This window comes from Microcaecilia unicolor, chromosome 3 (assembly GCF_901765095.1).
Source record: "Microcaecilia unicolor chromosome 3, aMicUni1.1, whole genome shotgun sequence".
Classification (NCBI taxonomy): Eukaryota; Metazoa; Chordata; class Amphibia; order Gymnophiona; family Siphonopidae; genus Microcaecilia; species Microcaecilia unicolor.
The window spans coordinates 103051522-103072133 of NC_044033.1; the positions used below are offsets into that span (position 1 = coordinate 103051522).

A 20612-nucleotide genomic window follows, 5' to 3' on the forward strand; every position below is an offset into this window, starting at 1 on the left:
TGAAACAGCTAAGCTGTAGTTAAAAGAAAGAACCTCCACAGAGACAAAGGAGCTGCCTGCTCGTTAGGCTTCGGAGTAAATAAAAGATATAACTTTTTTTAACTTTTAAATAACAGTGGCTGCCTCTCCCAAAGGCAGCACCCTTTCAAAGAAAGAGCAGCCCTTCCCAAAAATAAAGGGAGATGGGGAGGATTAGGGGGAGGGACTTGGGGACACCCGAGTGTGACACCCCAGAGGAAAATAAACACCTTACAAAGATTTCCAAGGCACAGAAGTAAAAATATTATATTCCTTTATAGGAACCAAAGAATAAAAGACAGGAAAGGAGAGAGACTAATGGGCTCACGTCCTACCTGCTGGAGACTGAGAAAATACTGAGGCTAGTGTCATATGGCCAGGGCTCTCATTGGCTCTCTAGTCTCACAATTTTCTCAGTCTCAACCTGCTGGTAGGCGTGCACAACCCATCAGTCCAATCCTGGTCCGGTCCAGAGGGATGCTAAGGAAGCTGGCTTGGATTGTGCCAGTAATTTCAGACAGGGTGGACTTAAAAGGGATGGATATGGTTACATCATCCGCATAAATAAAAGGATTAAGGCCATGCTTGGATAATGCAGTTGCGAGAGGAATCATCATAACGTTGAAAAGCATCAGAGATAAAGGAGATCCTTGTGGTACTCCACAGACAGGTTTCCAAGGTGGTGAAATAGTGGAGTTCACTTTGACTTGATAAAACCTAGAAGAAAGGAAACCCTTGAACCAATTTAGCACATTGCCACCAATAACAAATTTATCTAATATGCTGAGATTCATATTTTGACTACTGTCATCTATTATATGTAGAAAGAATTAATGATTGAATAATCATCTTATAACAAATATCTCCTTATACACCTTAGTATCCTAATTTTATAAAACACATTTTTCACTAATGCATAAATAAGAGCCAAGAAACCACGTTGGCTACTTTCCAATTTTAGATGCATTAGAGCCATTATTTCCCTGCTACCTTATAACCCACACATGAATGTGTGTATTGCTTCTGGAAGCAATATATTCCACAGGACTTCACTGCAGACCAGAAGGCAGCAAGAACCATAAAAGAAATACAGAAATATACTCAAAAGACAGACATTTTTATATGTATTGTAAAAACTGCTTTGATCTACATAAGTTGAGCGGTATATTAAATTTTAGCATAAACATTATCTCAAAATCAATACAATGGAAAGAACAAACATTTCTACCTTTTGCAAGCACCTCTTTTCTAATCAGGTCCTTCTCCTCTACAGCTTCCACACCCTCCTTTGAAGCCCTGAATCTTCTAGAACGTTGTTGGTTCATTTTAGCACGTGGGGCCTAATAAATATAATGTAAGTTTATTAAGAAATAATTTTGCACATTCAAATATTTGTAAATACTCCATTACATTAATTAACATGGGGTGTTTTATAACATTTTATTCTAGTCTATATATTTTTGCATGACAGACTAGTAAATGCTTTTTTGAGCCAATTAGTAACCTTCATTGCATTTTTGACAGGACAGGCACCTTAGGATAAACTCAAAGTAAGACAACGTTGATGAGCAAGATCTCGATTTAGACACCAATCAAAACGGGTAATGGGCACAATGTGCTACTAGGGGATCTACCCGACAGGGGATCTTCAGCAACATTAAAGCTTTGGATTGCACTGCTGCTGAGCCTACAAGGACATATCGCCTTATATAAAACAGTGCTACATTTTGCAAATGCTTCTAATTTTTCTAAAAAAAAAAAAAAGGGGGGGGGGGGGACAAATAAATTCAATGGTGACAGAACAAGAAGCCAAGGATGACACTTCACCAACTCTGTTTCCTTTTCATAGACGAGGCTTGGGCCTTCCCAACCTTCAGAGATGTATAGAGGCATATTTTCAAAGCACTTAGCCTTCCAAAGTTCCATAGAAACCTATGGAACTTTGGAAGGCTAAGTGCTTTGAAAATATGCCTCATAGTGTGTAGTGTGTGTTTTGATCATTTAGTTGACTGGGTCTCAGAGAAAAGATTTCTTTACTAATTACAGACTAGAAAGTCAGGTTGGTAGCTCCCTTAAGTTTGATTTATAACTTTGCGCGTACCAGAGAGTAAGCTGGAAACTGGTTTAGCGAGCAATTCATTAGTTAAACCTTTGCAGCAAGGGTGGGCATGGCTCTACAGGGTATTAAAATAAATCAAAGAACATCTCTGCATCTATTTTTACTAGTCAATATTAACTTTATGCCAGGGTTGGAGGGTAAAAAAGCTTCAGAGTTAGCATACAAAAGGAATTACTAAAGCGCTGGAGGTTGTCAATGATGAAGGGAATGTAGATATTTTGAGAGTTTAACGGAGAAATAGGAGTTAGTGAACAATAATGATTACACTTATCTGCATGTATGTCACTATCCTGCTTATTTTCAAAGGAGAAGGACGGCCATCTTCCGACACAAATCGGGAGATCGCTGCATCTCAAGAAAGATATGGTAAAATTATGTATCATACCTGATAATTTTCTTTCCATTAATCATAGCTGATCAATCCATAGACTGGTGGGTTGTGTCCATCTACCAGCAGGTGGAGATAGAGAGCAATCCTTTTGCCTCCCTATATGTGGTCATGTGCTGCCGGAAACTCCTCAGTATGTCGATATCCAAGCTCCATCCGCAGGACTCAGCACTTAGAGAATTACACCCACAAAGGGACACTCTGCCCAGCTCACCACCGCCGAAACGGGGGAGGGGAATTAACCCAGCTCATCCCCACACAAGTGGGAGGGGAATCCATCCAGCTCATCCCCGCGGAGCGGGGGAGGGACACCACCCCGCCGATGCGGGGGGATCTGGCTTATCCTGCAACCGCAACCGCGGGAGGAGCTGACTGACCCTAACACCGCCGAAGCGGGAGGGGTACAAAGCTGCCCTACAGCCGCACGAAGCGGGAGGGAGTGCCGGCAGAATTTATGTCTCAATCCAGCCCCGTAAAACGGAGGGGAGAGGAATGCAGCAGCTCACTGTAACACAAACTCGTCTCAATTCTTGAAGAATCCAATTGAAAAAACTTGAACACGAAGTCCTCCTGAACAGGAACTGAAGACTAAACTTGAATCTGAAATGCAACCAGAATATAAACAGTACAGATATCTGGGAGGGGCTATGGATTGATCAGCTATGATTAATGGAAAGAAAATTATCAGGTATGATACATAATTTTACCTTCCATATCATCATGCTGATCAATCCATAGACTGGTGGGATGTACCGAAGCAGTACTCACCCAGGGCGGGACATTGAAATCCCTGACCGCAACACTGAAGCTCCAAACCGGGCCTCCGCCCGAGCAGCCACAGTCAAGCGGTAATGCCTGGAGAAGGTATGGGCCGATGCCCAAGTTGCCGCCTTGCAAATCTCTTCCAAGGAGACGGACCCTGCCTCTGCCATCGAGGCCGCCTGAGCTCTAGTGGAGTGAGCCTTCAGCTGGATAGGCGGCACCTTCCCCGCGGCCACATAAGCCGCTGCAATGGCTTCCTTGGCCCATCTTGCCACTGTAGGCTTAGCAGCATGCAGACCCTTACGAGGACCTGCAAACAGGACAAACAGATGATCCGATTTCCGGAAATCATTGGTCACTTCCAAGTATCTGATGATGACTCGTCTCACATCCAGAAATTTGAGAGCAGGGTATTCCTCTGGGTAGTCCTCCCTACGAAAGGAAGGGAGACAGAGCTGCTGATTCACATGGAAGCGAGAAACAATCTTGGGCAGGAAGGAAGGCACTGTGCAAATAGTCACTTCTGCCTCAGTGAACTGCAGAAAAGGCTCTCGACATGAGAGTGCCTGGAGCTCGGAAACTCTTCTGGCTGAAGTGATAGCCACCAAAAAGACCGCTTTCAACGTCAGGTCTTTCAGAGATGCCCTCGACAAGGGTTCAAAAGGCGGCTTCTGCAAGGCTCTTAGCACCAGGTTGAGATTCCACGCAGGCACCACTGAGTGCAGAGGAGGGCGCAGGTGATTAACTCCCTTGAGGAAACGTACCACATCTGGCTGCGAAGCCAAGGAAGCACCCTTCAGGCGGCCCCTGAAGCAAGCCAGAGCCGCTACCTGGACTTTAAGGGAACTGAGCGACAGGCCTTTCTCCAGACCTTCTTGCAGGAACGCCAGCACTGAAGAAATTGGAGCAGTGAAGGGAGAAAGTGAGCCTGCTTCACACCACGCTGCAAAGGTACGCCAAATCCTGGCGTAAGCAGTAGAGGTAGAGCGCTTCCTCGCTCTCAGCATAGTGGCAATGACCTTGTCTGAGAAGCCCTTCTTCCTCAGACCTGCCGCTCAATAGCCAGGCCGTAAGACCAAAGGGGGAGGGATCCTCCATCACCACGGGACCCTGATGCAACAGGCCCTGCTCCACTGGCAGCCGCAGAGGGTCGTCCACTGAGAGCCTGATCAAGTCCGCATACCAGGGACGTCTGGACCAGTCCGGACCCACCAGGATTATTCGGCCCAGATGCTTTGCCACCCGATCTAGTACCCTGCCCAACATGGGCCAGGGCGGGAACACATAGAGAAGCTCCTGTGTCGGCCACTGTTGGAGAAGAGCATCTACTCCCAGAGATCGAGGGTCCCGTCCTCTGCTGAAAAAGCGCGGCACTTGGCAATTGGCCGATGACGCCTTCAGATCTAGGCTCGGCTGGCCCCAGCGCTTCGTGATGTCCAAGAACGCCTGAGCCGATAACTGCCACTCTCCGGGATCCAAGGTATGGCGATTGAGAAAGTCCGCCTTGACATTCATGACTCCGGCAATGTGGGCCGCTGACAGCTGTTCCAGGTTCGCTTCCGCCCACTGGCATAGATTGATGGCTTCCTTGGCTAGAGGGGCGCTCTTGGTACCTCCCTGGCGGTTGACATAGGCCACAGCCGTGGCATTGTCCGACAGGACCCGTACTGGCTTCAACGCCAGTACCGGGAGGAACTCCAAAAGCTCCAACCGAATGGCTCTGAGTTCCAGGAGGTTGATAGACCACTTTGCCTTTGCAGGAGACCAGAGCCCCTGCGCTGTCCTTCCCAAGCAGTGGGCTCCCCAGCCCGTCAAAGAGGCGTCCGTCGTGACGACAATCCACTCCGGGGTCACAAGAGGCATCCCTGCAGACAACTTGTCTGTCTGCAGCCACCAGCTCAGCGCCTTGCGCACTGCTGGATCCAAGGGAAGGCGCACAGCATAATCTTCCGACACCGGAGTCCAGCGCTGCAGCAGAGAGTGTTGTAGTGGTCTCATATGAACCCTGGCCCAGGGCACTACTTCCATCGTGGCCGTCATAGAGCCCAACAGCTGCACATAGTCCCAAGCCCGAAGCGGAGAGGCTACTAGGAACTGGTTCACCTGAGCCTGAAGTTTGACAATCCGATTGTCCGGCAGGAACACTCTGCCTACTTGGGTGTCGAATCAAACTCCCAGATACTCCAGGGACTGAGTCGGGCGCAGCTGGCTTTTCTCCCAGTTGATGATCCACCCCAGGGAGCTCAAAAGAGCAATCACCCGGTCCACAGCTTTGCCGCACTCTGCATAAGAGGGGGCTCGGATCAACCAGTCGTCCAAATAAGGATGGACTTGTACTCCTTCCTTTCGCAGGAAGGCCGCGATGACCACCATTACTTTGGAGAAGGTCCGCGGAGCAGTAGCCAACCCGAACGGGAGGGCTCTGAACTGGAAGTGTCGGCCCAGGACTGCAAAACGCAGAAAGCGTTGATGAGGAGGCCAGATGGGAATATGCAAGTACGCTTCCTTGATGTCCAAAGATGCCAGGAACTCCCCTGCCTTCACTGCCGCTATAACAGAGCGGAGGGTCTCCATACGAAAGTGCCGAACTTTCAAGGCCCGATTGACCCCTTTGAGGTCGAGGATAGGCCGTACAGAACCTCCTTTCTTTGGTACCACAAAGTAAATGGAGTAACGTCCCTTGCCAAGCTGATTTTCTGGCACCGGAACGACCGCACCCAGGCAGATCAGATTGTCCAAGGTCTGCTGCACTGCCACAGCTTTGACCGGAGACTTGCAGGGAGAGAGTACAAACCCGTCTCTTAAGGGTCGGCAGAACTCTAGCTTGTAGCCGTCTCTGATGACTTCCAGCACCCAAGCGTCTGAAGTTACCCTGGTCCACTCGCCCAGAAACGAGGACAGGCGTCCTCCAATCTGCACTGGGCCATGGACCAGGACCCCGTCATTGGGTACGAGACCCTGGGGGAGGACCGGAGGGCGCACCTCCGGGACGGCGGTCTCTGCGAAAGGAATGCTGCTTGGGGGAGAAGTTCCTCTTGAAGGAAGAGGGGGCAGAGGAGCCCGACTTGCCCGGGCGGTACCGACGGGCTTCCTGAAACCGTCCTCTGGAGATACCGGGGCGAGCACTGGCCCGAGCCCTGACCTCTGGTAACCTCTTGCCCTTAGACGTGCCGAGATCGGTCACAATTTTGTCCAGCTTGACCCCAAAGAGCAGCTTGCCTTTAAAAGGCAACTTAGCCAGGCGGGACTTAGAGGCGTGGTCCGCAGACCAATGTTTCAGCCAAAGCCACCGCTGCGCAGAGACTGTCTGAGCCATACCTTTAGCCGAGGCTCTCAAGACATCATACAGCAAGTCTGCCAAATAAGCCAAGCCCGATTCCAGGGCCGGCCAATCAGCCCTCAAGGAAGGATCCGAGGGGGAAGCCCGCTGCACAATCGTCAGGCACGCCCTGGCCACGTAGGAGCCGCAAACTGAGGCCTGCAAACTTAAGGCAGCCGCCTCGAAGGACGACCTTAAGGCCGCCTCCAATCTTCTGTCTTGGGCGTCCTTTAGGGCCGTGCCACCTTCCACCGGCAACGCCGTTTTCTTAGTCACCGCAGTGATTAAAGAATCCACGGTAGGCCAAAGAAAGGTCTCCCGCTCACTTTCAGGCAAAGGATAGAGGCGGGACATAGCCCTAGCCACTTTGAGGCTCGCTTCCGGGACATCCCATTGAGCCGAAATTAAGGTGTGCATGGCATCATGCACGTGGAAGGTTCTAGGCGGGCGCTTCGTCCCCAGCATAATGGCGGAGCCAACAGGGGCTGAGGGAGAGACGTCCTCTGGAGAGGAAATCTTCAAAATGCTCATGGCCTGCACTAACAGGTTGGGCAAATCCTCTGAGCGAAAGATCCGCGCTGCAGAGGGGTCATCCTCTCCATCCGAGCGGGAATCCGTCTCCTCCAAGGAATCCCCAAAGGACCGTTGGGAGAACTCAGATACGCTGCCCTCATCTACATCGGAGGAAACAGAGTCCTCTAAGGCCTGGGAATCCACCCTAGGGCGTTTACTTCCGGGGGCCTCAACCCCTTTATCGGATAAGGGAGAAGGGGCAGCGTTTTGCATAAGGAAGGCCTGATGCAGCAGCAAAATAAACTCAGGGGAGAAATCCCCCAGACTGTGCACTTCAGCAGCCTGGGCCACAGCCCTAGACGCACCCTCAACCGGCACTCGCAAGAGCGGGGGAGAAACATGCTGCGCATCCAAGATGGCGTCCGGCGCGACACTCCGCAAAGGAGCCGCGCGGGAAGAACGGCGCTTAACTTTAGCCGCTTTTTTGCCGTCGCCCAAATCAAGGGCGCCCATGGCATTAACGTCTCCCAGCTCAAGGGCGGCCCAAGAAGAAGCCGTCCGAGCAGAGTGGCCGGCCAAGATGGCGGAGGCGAGCAGCGGGAGATGGGCGTTTATGGCGGGAAAAACCGCCGCACCGGAGGAAGACCCGGGACACTGACCGGCCTCCGAACTGACACCCAACAAGGGCGAATCAGACTTTAAGAACCCCGCATCCCCGCTAGGAGCGCACACGCGGTCCGGGGAGCGATTCTTCGCGCCCTTGCCCTCCGACACCATAGGCCACGTGGAGATCAATCGGGGAACCCCCTGCCCGCTATAAAAAGGTAAAAATTACCTGCTTCTCGCTCCGAGCTGTAACGACCTGGTGTCCCAGTGAGTAGCTGCAATAAACGTTTAAATAAACGTCGAAATAAACGCCTTTAAGGACGTCCAAAATTTTTTTTTTTTTTTAACGGAGCCAGCGGGAGGGGGGAGAAAAGGAAGGACCTGGCGCCACCAGGTTTGCACTTGCTCAAGAAGAGCCCTCAACCCCAGGTACTCAACAAAACCTAAAAATTAGGCTTGGAGACCTAGCCAGAGCTGCTGCTGTGTGTGACCACCACCTGCTGAGATAGAGAACATACAGCGGAGTTTCCGGCAGCACATGACCACATATAGGGAGGCAAAAGGATTGCTCTCTATCTCCACCTGCTGGTAGATGGACACAACCCACCAGTCTATGGATTGATCAGCATGATGATATGGAAAGTAGAATTGGAAAAGGTGCAGCGAAGGGCGACTAAAATGATAGCGGGGATGGGACAACTTCCCTATGAAGAAAGACTAAGGAGACTAGGGCTTTTCAGCTTGGAGAAGAGAAGGCTGAGGGGAGACATGATAGAGGTATATAAAATAATGAGTGGAGTGGAACAGGTGATGTGAAGCATCTGTTCACGCTATCCAAAAATACTAGGACTAGGGGGCATGTGATGAAACTACAGTGTAGTAAATTTAAAACAAATCAGAGAAAATTTTTCTTAACCCAACGCATAATTAAACTCTGGAATTCGTTGCCAGAGAACGTGTTGAAGGCGGTTAGCTTAACAGAGTTTAAAAAGGGGTTAGACGGTTTCCTAAAGAACAAGTCCATAAACCGCTACTAAATGGACTTGGGAAAAATCCACAATTCCAGGAATAACATGTATAGAATGTTTGTACATTTGGGAAGCTCGCCAGGTGCCCTTGGCCTGGATTGGCCTCTGTCGTAGACAGGATGCTGGGTTCGATGGACCCTTGGTCTTCTCCCAGTGTGGCATTACTTATGTACCTTTCCTAGTATCTCCTTTCCTAATCTAGTTTTCAGTATATCAAACGGAAGAAGAAACCCTTCATTTGCTTTCTCTTCGAACGCCTCTCCGGTACTATTTAAGCCACATTGAGCCTGGAAATAGGTGGAAAAATGTGGGATACAAATGTAACACATAATAAATAATAATAATAATAATGTGTTTTCCTAAAGTAACTAACCATCACTTTGGTCAACATTAATTAATTTACAATCTGCCATCTAGATGGACAAACATTTTAAACTGGAAGGAGAGGGTAGAATAGAAGATAGTGTAACAGACTAGGAAATATCAGACCAAGGTTCAAATCCTACTTTTTCCCACAGGTATTTGTTGTGACCTTCTGCAAGTGTAATGGTATCCATATAGACAAAGAGGACTTATTGAACCCATATGGAACTTATTCAATGTTACATACATGAAGAAATAAAGTGCAGAACTATAAGATGAATAATAGATATACTGTTACTTACTACACCATCTATGGCCATATAAAGCAGTCGCCTTGGTCTTACAATATTGAAGAGTCTATCAATATATTCAAAAATAGCCACCATCATTTCATCTTCATTTTTGGGTGCTGGCCTGTAAATTTAAAGTCAAAATTTAAAGTCAAAACATTCAAAATCAAGAATACACAATTGTTGCCATCATTCAGAAAAACACAAAGAATAAGCAAATAATTACTTGTCTTCTGGATGTGTGCATGGATGGATGATGCCGTTCATGTCCAAATATAAGTTATCGAATTCCACTTCATTTGGATTTGGCTTGCTGGTATCAACTGGAATCTTGACGCCATTGCATTCTTTAGGCTGGCGGGTACAAAAATAAAGCACACCATTTTTCATTCAGTGCAACCTGCTGCATTTGTGAATACTTGCATTAATGAGCAAATAAAGTGCAACCAGACCTCATACTACTACTTAACATTTCTAGAGCGCTACTGGGGTTACGCTGCGCTGTACAGATTAACAAAAAGGACAGTCCCTGCTCCAAGGAGCTTACAATCTAATGGGCGAAATGTCAAGTAGGGGCAGTCCAGATTTCCTGAATAGAGGTATGATGGTTAGGTGTCGAAGGCGACATTGAAGAGGTGGGCTTTTAGCAAGGCTCTGAAGATGGGCAGGGAGGGGGCCTGGCGTATGGGCTCAGGGAGTTTATTCCAAGCATGGGGTGAGGCGAGGCAGAAAGGGCGGAGCCTGGAGTTGGCGGTGGTGGAGAAGGGAACCGACAGGAGGGATTTGTCTTGAGAACGGAGGTTACGGGTAGGAATGTAAGGCAAGATGAGGGTAGAGAGGTAGGGAGGGGCTGTAGATCGAGTACATTTATAGGTCAAAAGGAGAAGCTTAAACTGTATGCGGTAGCTGACCGGAAGTCAGTGAAGTGACTTGAGGAGAGGGGTGATATGAGTGTACCAGTTCTGGCGGAAGATAAGACGTGCAGCAGAGTTCTGAACGGACTGAAGGGGGGATAGATGGCAAAGTGGGAGGCCAGTGAGGAGTAGGTTGCAGTAGTCAAGGCGAGAGGTAATGAAAGAATGGATGAGAGTTCGGGTGGTGTGCTCAGATAAGAAGGGGCGAATTTTGCTGATGTTGTAGAGAAAGAAGCAACAGGTCTTGGCTATCTGCTGGATATGCGCGGAGAAGGAGAGGGAGGAGTCAAAGATGACCCCGAGGTTGCGAGCAGATGAGACAGGGACAATGGAGGTGTTATCAACAGAGATAGAGAGTGGAGGGAGAGGAGAAGTGGGTTTGGGAGGGAAGACAATAAGCTCGGTCTTGGCCATGTTCAGTTTCAAGTGGCGGTTGGACATCCAGGTCGCAATGTCGGCTAAGCAGGCCGATACTTTAGCCTGGGTTTCTGCGGTGATGTCTGGTGTGGAGAGATAAAGTTGGGTGTCATATTGGAACCCATGGGAGGAGATTAGGGAACCCAGGGAGGAGGTGTACATTGAGAAAAGAAGGGGTCCAAGGACAGATCCCTGGGGAACTCCCACAGAGAGCGGAACGGGGGTGGAGGAAGAACCCTGAGAATGTACTCTGAAGGTACGGTGGGAGAGATAAGAGGAGAACCAGGAGAGGACAGAGCCCTGGAACCCAAGTGAGGACAGAGTGGCGAGAAGTTATGATTGACAATGTCAAAAGTGGCAGATAGGTTGAGGAGGATAAGGATGGAGTAGTGACCTTTGGATTTGGCAAGGAACAGGTCATTGCAGACTTTAGATAGTGCCGTTTCCGTCGAGTGTAGGGGGCGAAAGCCAGATTGAAGTGGATCGAGGATGGCGTGAGAGGAGAGAAAATCAAGGAAACGGCTGTGAACGGCGCATTCAAGTATCTTGGAGAGGAAGGGTAGGAGGGAAATGGGGCGGTAGTTGGAGGGACAGGTAGGGTCAAGTGATGGTTTTTTGAGGAGTGGTGTGACTACAGCATGCTTGAAGGTGTCAGGGACAGTTGCAGTGGAGAGAGAGAGGTTGAGGATATGACAGATGGGGGGGGGGGGGTGACAGTAGGCGTGATGGTGTTAAGTAAGTTGGTGGGGATGTGGTCAGAGGAACAGGTGGTGCATTTCGAAGAGGAGAGAAGATAGGCGGTTTCCTCTTCGGTGATATCGGGAAAAGAGGAGGAGGCGGCCTGGGTTGGTTGGTTGAGGGAGTGTGTTATAGGGTGAGGAGGAGGAGAAGATGGTTTGGTGGTGAATTCGAGGTTGATTTTCAGCACCTTGTCGCGAAAGTAGTCCGCCAGTGATTGAGGAGAGAGTGAGGGGGGTGTGGGAGCGGAGGGGACTTTGAGGAGGGAGTTCAGGGTGGCAAAGAGACGACGGGGGTTAGAACTGAGGGATTTAGTCAATTGGGTGTAATAGTCCTGTTTGGCGAGGAATAGGGAGGACTGGAAGGAAGATAACATGAATTTATAATGAATGAAATCGGTGTGGGTGCGAGATTTCCTCCAGAAGCGTTCAGCCGAACGGGTGCAGGAGCGAAGGTATCGGGTGCAAGGGGTCAACCAGGGCTGGGGATTAGTACGCCTTATGGGACAGAAGATGGACGGTGCAAGGGTGTTGAGAGCAGAGGAGAGGGTGGCATTGTATGTGGAGACAGCCTTATCGACAGTCTCGGAGGACATGATGGAAGGGAGATCAGAGATACTAGAGGATAAGGTGGGAGGCTCAACCGCCTGGAGATTCCTAGAAGTAGTGGTTAGTATTGGACGGGACTGAGGGGGAGGGTGATGAAGTGTGAAGGTGATCAGGTGATGGTCAGAGAGAGGAAGAGCTGAGGTGCAGAAATTGGAGGGTGAGCAGGTAGAAGAGACGATGATGTCAAGACAGTGGCCAGATTGGTGAGTAGGGGTGGCGGAGCTCAGTTGGAGGTTGAAGGAGGAGGTTAGAATGAGGAATTGAGAAGCGTATGAGTCAGAAGGGTTATCAGTGTGTATGTTAAAATCGCCAAGAATGAGGGATGGGGATGAGGGCTCAAGAAAAACGGAGAGCCAGGCATCAAAGTCGGTAAGGAAGGAAGGGAGGGACTTATTAGGGGGGGCGGTGAATAACTGCAACTCTGAGTGGCAGCGGGTAGAATAGACGGATGGAGTGAACTTCAAAGGAGGAGAAACAGTGAGACTGTGGTAGAAGGAGAGGTTGAAAACTGCAGGAGGGCGAATATAGACTAACAGTAAATAGTAAATGCCAGCTTTCGCTCTTATCTCTCTCTTTGTGGCTTCCAGCACTTTGCCTCATTGTTATCTTTTTTTTCTCTATTCAGTAGATTTTCTTCTTACCAAATCATTCTTTCCAACTTTCTCATTTTGTCCTATTCCCCTCCCCCAGCAACACCTCCTTCTCAATCCTAAAATGTCTCCCGTCCTTCATATTTTTTATCCTTTGTCATCACCATCCCATTTCTCCCCCTCTGATTAGGTCCTGCCTCACTCATGCCTATCCACTTTTTTCCTTATTCTCCAGCATGTCTCCTTGCCTCTTTCCTTCCCTAGACCATCTCCAGCAACCCCAAATACCTATTTCCCTTTTTATTCTTTCACCGATATTCATTTTCCCTACTCTCATCTCCCTCTTATGCAAGAGAAAAGCACATGAGTTTAGAAAATGCTTGCAGTGCCAGCACAGACATGTAGACTTGCATGATCGCTGTCTGGTGTTCAGGTCCAGACCAGCACCTGAGCTCTACTCTCAGCACCTTATGTAAACAAGGCACCTAATAGTTCCTTTTTGTCTGAGCACATGAGTAGTCATACATGCCCCTCGCACTTCCTCCTCTTTCCCCTTCTCAGTTTCTTTTTTTTTTTTTAATATTTATTTATTCAATTATTTTACAAGTTGCAATAACATACTTGTTGAAACACAGAGAACATTACATTCAGAAAAGTAAACTTACACCAATTAGGCTCATTATGTAACACTCACATCTCTTCCTCAGACCACAATTAACAGGAGGGGGTGATGAAAATAATTAGGAGAAATTTTAAGAAAGAAACATTATCCATTTTGTTAGTGGCTTAACTTCTGATGTTTCCTCGTCTAACTCTATTTACCATTATTCCTTATTCAAGCTTTTCCTATCAACGAAAATCTGCAACTGATCTGGATCATAGAAAATATACTTATTACTCAAATATTTGACAATACATTTACAGGGATAAGCAAGTAGGAATGAAGCCCCCATCCCTCTCACTTTTTCCCTCTGTAACAAGAATTTCCTTCTTCTTTCCTGCGTAGTTCTAGTAACATCAGGGTACATCCAAACTTTTTGACCATAAAATGGTTTCATAGAGTTCTTAAAGTCTCATCAGTGAACTTAAATCTTGCTCAAATATTAAGGAAACAATTAACGTACCGTGGGTTTCCACTTCAGTAACTGATTCTTCCAAAATAGCAGTCAAATTTTGAAGATCTATTTCATTTCCCTCTTGTCCAGGTGCATCTTTTTTTTAAAGGCATTTTTAAGTAGTGAACTTTGTTATAAGGAGGAATAGCTTGAGGAGATATACTCAGATTCTCCATCAAGTATTTTTTAAATAAGTCATTTGGTGTTATTCCTGGTACTTTGGGGAAATTTAATAGTCTCAAAGTTAATCTTCTATTGTAATTTTGTAACTGTTCAATTTTTTTATGGACCATGAGTTTATCCTTTATCAAAGTGTCTGTCGTATTTTTTATAATCCTTATTTCTTCATGATTCTGTGAAATTTTTTCCGAAGTTTCAGAACGTACCTTTTCCAGGGATTCTGTTAATAAAAGTCATTTTAGTCACAATTGAAGTGGTTTCTCGAGCGGATTTAGTAACAGTTTGTTTTAAGTCCTGAAGAACCTTCCAAATTAAAGTCAATGTTATCTCTGTAGGAATCGCTTCTTCCACGCTTTCCTCCGTCCCAAACTCAGAAGGAGCACTGCCAGGCTGAGTGGTTCTGTCAACGCCTTCCATCGCATCCACCTCTCCTTCCTCTCTCCTTAATTTGGCAGGGCATGGAGGTGGAATAATCCCCGGGGGCGAAAGAGTAGTATCTAGGCCCTGAGACGCTGGCGCTCCTATGTCGGCGTCTAATGCGGGTCGCACCACTCCGGCTTCAAGAGGCTGACTCACCACAAACTGCTCCAAAGTTTGCTGCACTGGAGATGAAGTCCTGGCCGCTGGCCCTTGGCTACCCACTTTCTCTTCGTATGTGGCATCGTAGGTAACAGTAATTTAGCAAGCAAAATTCAAAGAGCAGCAGGAGCGTTTGCATGTGTGTGCTAGATCGCCATCTTGCCACGCCTCCCCCCCCCCCCCCCCCTTCTCAGTTTCTAAGACCTTTCAATCTCTGGTGGGGCTTTCACTATTTCCCTAGCTTTTATTTTGACCACAGGAGGCCCCTTTCATGTCCACACTTCTTTGATCTACAGAAGCCGATGTGCCAAGTAACATTTTTGAAAATATGTGTGTCTTGGCCTCAAAAAGACTGCGAAACACTGACACAAGCCATTGGTAAAGGTAGAATATCCTCTCACTGCAGACTAATGACTGTGTAACTATCTGGGGTTGAAGGAACTGGAGGTCTGCTGCATCCAAGTGTGCTTCTTACAGAAAAAAGTGAACAGAAGACACTAATGGCTTATTTGACCTTTGACATCAAGCAGAAAGCATAGCTCTTCAGCCAGCAGAACGGTGCCAACTGAAAAGCTGAATCACTGGCCAGCAGATCTATGGGTCAAACATATTTCCCACTAATGCCTAATAAACTTTAGTTATTCTGTTGCTTTCACTTTAGAAATAAAGTAATGACCTAACTCCCTTATCTTTCATTCTGATGTTCTTTAGTATGCCTGACTAATCATTTCACATTAAATTAGAGTGACAGCCAGCAACACTGTACACAATGTGATTACTTGTGGAAAGTAAACTTTATATCCCCTCAGACACTGACTGAAATGAAATCAAGAACACTTTTGAATAGTAGTACAGGCATTGGTGCTCTCCCAGCTTGATTATTGCAACTCGCTTCTCCTGGGTTGTTCTAAATTATCCTTAAGGCGCTTGCAACTTAATTATGCACCTTAGTGCATAAAACACTTCATGGTTCTGTCCCTGAATATTTGGCTACTTTCTTAATTTTTGGAATAATAGACCACCCTCTTAGGTCAAGGGATAAGTACAAATCCATACATGCAGGGGGATTTTGCTTACAGCTCTGCCCTGTGTTAGTCTCAGTTCAGAGGGAAGGGAGTTCCAACATCAGGTTACCCGGAGTTTCGTAATTTGTTAAAAATCCATTTTTTTCTTTGTATTTATCTAATGGAGGAGATATTTATTTTGGTATATCAGATATGCTGGGGGGTTTTAGGGGTTACATGGATTTAATGTTTGTTTTGGATAATGTTACTTCCTAGGGTTAGCCTAGCTTTTTATATTTTACAATCTGCACTGATCCAAAATTTGGTATGTAACAGAATGTAAGTTTTATTGTAATTGTACTTAATGAGGTCCATTAAAAACTTGATAGTGGCACAATTACATTGGCTGCTTCTTTGGCTTTGTCTGTCTTTGATTTTATAGATCACTCTCTTCTAACAAGGCCTGCAGAAGGGAAAATTAGGTTCTTACCTTGGTAATTTTCTTTCCTTTAGTCATAGCAGATGAAGCCATTACATATGGGTTATGTCCATCAACCAGCAGGGGAGATAGAGAGCACTCAAACTCTCACAGTGCCCTCTTGGCCAGCTAGCTCCACTGCCTCTTCAGTATTTGAAGCTTCCAAAGCAGTATGGCAAACCGCAATGGGAATCACAAGAGCTTTCCTCACAGCAAACGATGGCCCATCACAAGGGCATGAACTCATAAAGGAGGGAATGCACATCCTCCTGGAGAGAATAAACTCATCCTCCTTATTGTATAAGTGGAGGGGAACACCCGCGCCTCCTGGAGGGAATCACACATCCTCCCAACACACTGGAGGGAATGAACTCATCCTCCTATTTATAGAACTGGAGGGGAACACACGCGCCTCCTGGAGAGAATCAACACATCCTCCAAAAAAGACATGCTGGAGGGAATGAACACATCCTCCTAAATTTAAACTGAACATGAATCCTAAAGATTGTTTTCCAACTTTCTCCCAAGGAAGGAACTTCAGGAAATTAGAACAGAACCTGAAAAACAGATTCACAGCATACAGACAATCATACAGGGAGGGCTCATGGCTTCATCTGCTATGACTAAAGGAAAGAAAATTACCAAGGTAAGAACCTAATTTTCCCTTCCTTGTCATCAAGCAGATGAAGCCATTACGTATGGGATGTAACAAAGCAATCCCTAGATAGGGTGAGAACAAGCCACACCACGCGCTAGCACTTGTGCACCAAAACGCGCATCCCTCCTGGCAGCCACATCCAGCCTGTAATGTCGGGCAAAGGAGAGCTTAGAAGCCCATGTTGCTGCACTGCATATCTCTTGAAGAAAGAGTGCTCCAGTTTCAGCCCAAGAGGAAGAAATCGCTCTAGTAGAATGTGCCTTAAAGGCTACAGGCGGAACCCTGCCGGCCAGCAGATAAGCTGAAAAGATAGTTTCTTTGAGCCAGCGGGCAATAGTGGCTTTAGACGCTGGAGACCCTCTGCGAGAACCGGATAGCAAAACAAACAGATGATCAGAAGTCCTGAAAGAGTTAGTAACTCGCAGATACTGCAGCAGAGTCCTGCGCACATCCAAAAGGTGCAGCTGCCCAAAAGATTCTGGAAACTCTTCCTCTGAAAAAGAGGGCAAGAAAATAGGCTGGTTTAGGTGAAAGGCTGACACCACCTTAGGCATAAAGGAAGGCACGGTCCGAACCGTGACTCCGGACTCTGAAAATTGCAGAAATGGGTCTCTACAGGACAGCGCCTGGAGCTCTGACACCCGTCTCGCCGAGGTAATGGCCACCAGAAAAACGGCCTTCAGTGTCAAATCTTTCTCCGATGCTCGCCGAAGCGGCTCAAAAGGAGATGCCTGCAGGGTTTTCAAAACTAGCCCCAGGTTCCAAGCTGGACAGGATGCTCGCACTGGAGGTCGGAGCCGAAGCACCCCTCTAAGAAACCGTGCCACATCTGGGTGAGCAGCCAAAGACACGCCATCCACCTTACCACGAAGGGAGGCCAACGCTGCCACCTGCACCCGCAGGGAATTATAGGCCAAGCCTTTTTGTACACCTTCCTGCAAAAAGTCCAGAATCGGCGAGACAGGAGCCCGCATTGGAGCAATGGCTCTGGAAGCACACCAAGACTCAAACAGGCACCAAATCCTGGCATAAGCCACGGAAGTGGACCGCTTGCGGGCTTGCAGGAGAGTGGAAATAACTTTATTGGAATAACCTTTATCCCTCAATTGCGCCCTCTCAATAGCCATGCCGTAAGACCAAAGCGGCTGGCGTCCTCCATGGCTACCGGTCCCTGAGGCAACAGGTTCCGTACCAGAGGTAACGGCAGAGGAGCCTCCAGGAGCATCTGTCGGAGGTCTGCATACCAAGGTTTCCTTGGCCAATCCGGGGCGATGAGGACCACTTCTCCTGGGTGCAGCCGAATCCGCAAGAGCAGGCGCCCTATCAAGGGCCATGGGGGAAACACATAAAGTAGACCCAGAGGCCAGGGTTGAGCCAAGGCATCCAACCCCGCCGAGCGAGGATCTCTCCGTCTGCTGAAGAAGCACGGGACTTTGGTATTGGCACTTGTCGCCATTAGATCCATCACGGGCTTGCCCCATTTGGCACAGATCTGCAGGAAAACTTCGTCTGCCAGATTCCATTCTGCTGAATCGATCTGATGCCTGCTCAGATAATCGGCCTGCACATTGCTCTGACCTGCAATATGAGCTGCCGACAGACACTGAAGATGCAGCCCGGCCCAGTGGCAAATCAGTTCGGCCTGCGCGGCTAGTGCTCTGCACCTTGTTCCGCCTTGTCGATTTATATAGGCCACCGTTGTCGTGTTGTCCGACATCACTCTGACAGCCAATCCTTCCAGGGTCACTTGAAAGGCCAGAAGCGCCTGAAACGCCACTTTCAACTCTAGGCGGTTGATGGACCACTCCGACTCCTCGGGTGTCCATAGACCCTGGGCATGCTTCCCCTGGCAGTGTGCGCCCCAGCCCTTCAGGCTGGCATCTGTTACCACCAGGCACCAAACGGGGAGCATCAGCGGCATTCCTCGCCGCAGCATGCTGTCCGAGAGCCACCACTCCATGCTGAGTCGGGCCGCAGGGAGCCAAGTAAGTCTGCATTGGTAATCCTGAGAAAAAGGAGACCATCTCCGGAGTAGGGAATACTGTAGAGGTCTCAGGTGCGCTCTCGCCCAGGGTACCACTTCCATCGTGGCTGTCATCGATCCCAGCAGCTGGACAATGTCCCAAGCTCGCGGGCGGGGCATCCTCAGGAGCAGACAGACCTGATTCTGAAGCTTGCACCGCCTTAGCTCGGGTAGGAACACATAGCCCGAGACTGTGTCGAACCTGGCCCCCAAAAACTCTAGAGATTGTGAAGGGGACAGGTGACTTTTGGCCATATTGACGACCCAGCCTAGAGATTGCAGTACTGAGACCACTCTGGCTGTAGCTTGTAAGCTCTCTGTTGCAGAGTCTGCTCTGATGAGCCAGTCGTCTAGGTACGGGTGAACCCTGATACCTTCTCGCCTGAGAAAAGCAGCTACTACCACCATTACCTTCGAAAAGGTTCGGGGAGCTGTGGCGAGGCCAAAAGGCAAGGCCCTGAACTGGAAATGTTTTCCCAACACCGCAAACCTCAGAAACTTCTGGTGCGGGGGCCAAATCGGTATGTGCAAGTAAGCTTCTTTCAGGTCTAGATACGTGAGAAACTCTCCTGGCTGTACCGCCGCAATGACGGAGCGCAGGGATTCCATGTGGAAATGCTGCACTCTAAGGGACTTGTTCACTTCTTTTAAGTCCAGAATAGGACGAAAGGACCCACCTTTTCGCGGCACCACAAAGTAGATGGAGTATCGGCCGCAGCCTTGCTCGGCGGGAGGCACCGGGGTCACTGCCCCCAACTGAATCAGACCTTGTAAAGTCTCCTCCACCGCCGCCCGTTTGACGGCAGAACCGCATCGGGACTCCACAAACACGTCTCTTACTGGGGCGTTGAATTCTATTCTGTATCCATCTCTGATCAGGTCCAGAACCCACTGATCTGAGGAAATCTTGGCCCACTCCTCGACAAAGAGGGAAAGCCGTCCTCCGATGACAGGCATCGAGGAGAGGGCCGGCGCACCATCATTGAGAGGGTCGCCCTTGAACTCCTGCTCTTGAGCCACCGGCTGCGGAACGCTTGTCCGAGCGAAAGGAGTTCCTCTGCTGACCACGGGCACGTGAAGTGAACCCTGCAGAACGCCCCGGGCGGTACCTTCTAGCTTCACGGAAGCGAGGTCTGTACGAGGAGTGGACCGCCTGGCCCTTAGAGGAAGGCCTCTGCCCATCTTCGGGCAAGCGCTGGGGTTTTGGATCACCCAGGCCTTTCACAATTTTCTCCAACTCCTCACCAAATAGGAGAAGTCCTTGAAAAGGCAACTTCACCAACCTTTGCATAGAGGCCATGTCCACTGCCCAGTGTCGTAGCCACAGACGACGGCGAGCCGCCACTGCTACTGCCATTTGTATAGCCGAAGCTGACAAGGTCATAAAGGGCATCAGCCAGAAAGGACAAGGCCACCTCCATCCGCGGAGCCACATCCAAGAAGGGCTCCGCTCCATCTCCGGGCTGAGCCACTGCCTGTTGCAGCCAAGCTAGGCAGGCTCTAACAGCTGCATGCAGACACCCGAACAGTGAGACCTGCAATTTCAAAGGACCGTTTCAATGCTGTTTCCAGCCTACGGTCTTGAGCATCCTTCAGGGCAACACCTCCTTCAACAGGGAGGGTAGCTCTCTTTGTCACCGCAGTGACTAGGGCATCCACTGTAGGCATTTGAAAACGAGCCATATGTCCCTCACACAGAGGGTATAACTGCCCCATAGCCCTGGAAACTCTCAAAGGTCCCTCGGGGTCAGCCCACTGAGCCGAAACAAGCTCTAGGATGGAGTCATGCAAAGGGAAGGCCCGAGCAGCTTTCTTGGTACTAGCCATCCTGGGATTACCCGAGGAGGCCATGCCACTGTCAGGATCTTCAATCGAGAGGGCCTGCAGGGTATCTGAAATAAG

At 48.7% G+C, this 20612-nt stretch overlaps 1 protein-coding gene across 2 annotated transcripts in view; it reads right to left on the reverse strand.

Annotated features, from left to right (window-relative positions):
* XRN2 (5'-3' exoribonuclease 2) overlaps window positions 1-20612 on the reverse strand; it is a 363942-nt gene that overhangs the window by 326178 nt on the left and 17152 nt on the right. For both annotated transcript variants that reach the window (XM_030196221.1, XM_030196223.1), the window contains exons 2-4: window positions 9633-9760; window positions 9419-9530; window positions 1247-1358 (exon numbers count right to left, since the gene is read on the reverse strand). In XM_030196221.1, the coding sequence (XP_030052081.1) occupies window positions 1247-1358; window positions 9419-9530; window positions 9633-9760 (352 nt within the window). The remainder of the gene's footprint in view (window positions 1-1246; window positions 1359-9418; window positions 9531-9632; window positions 9761-20612) is intronic.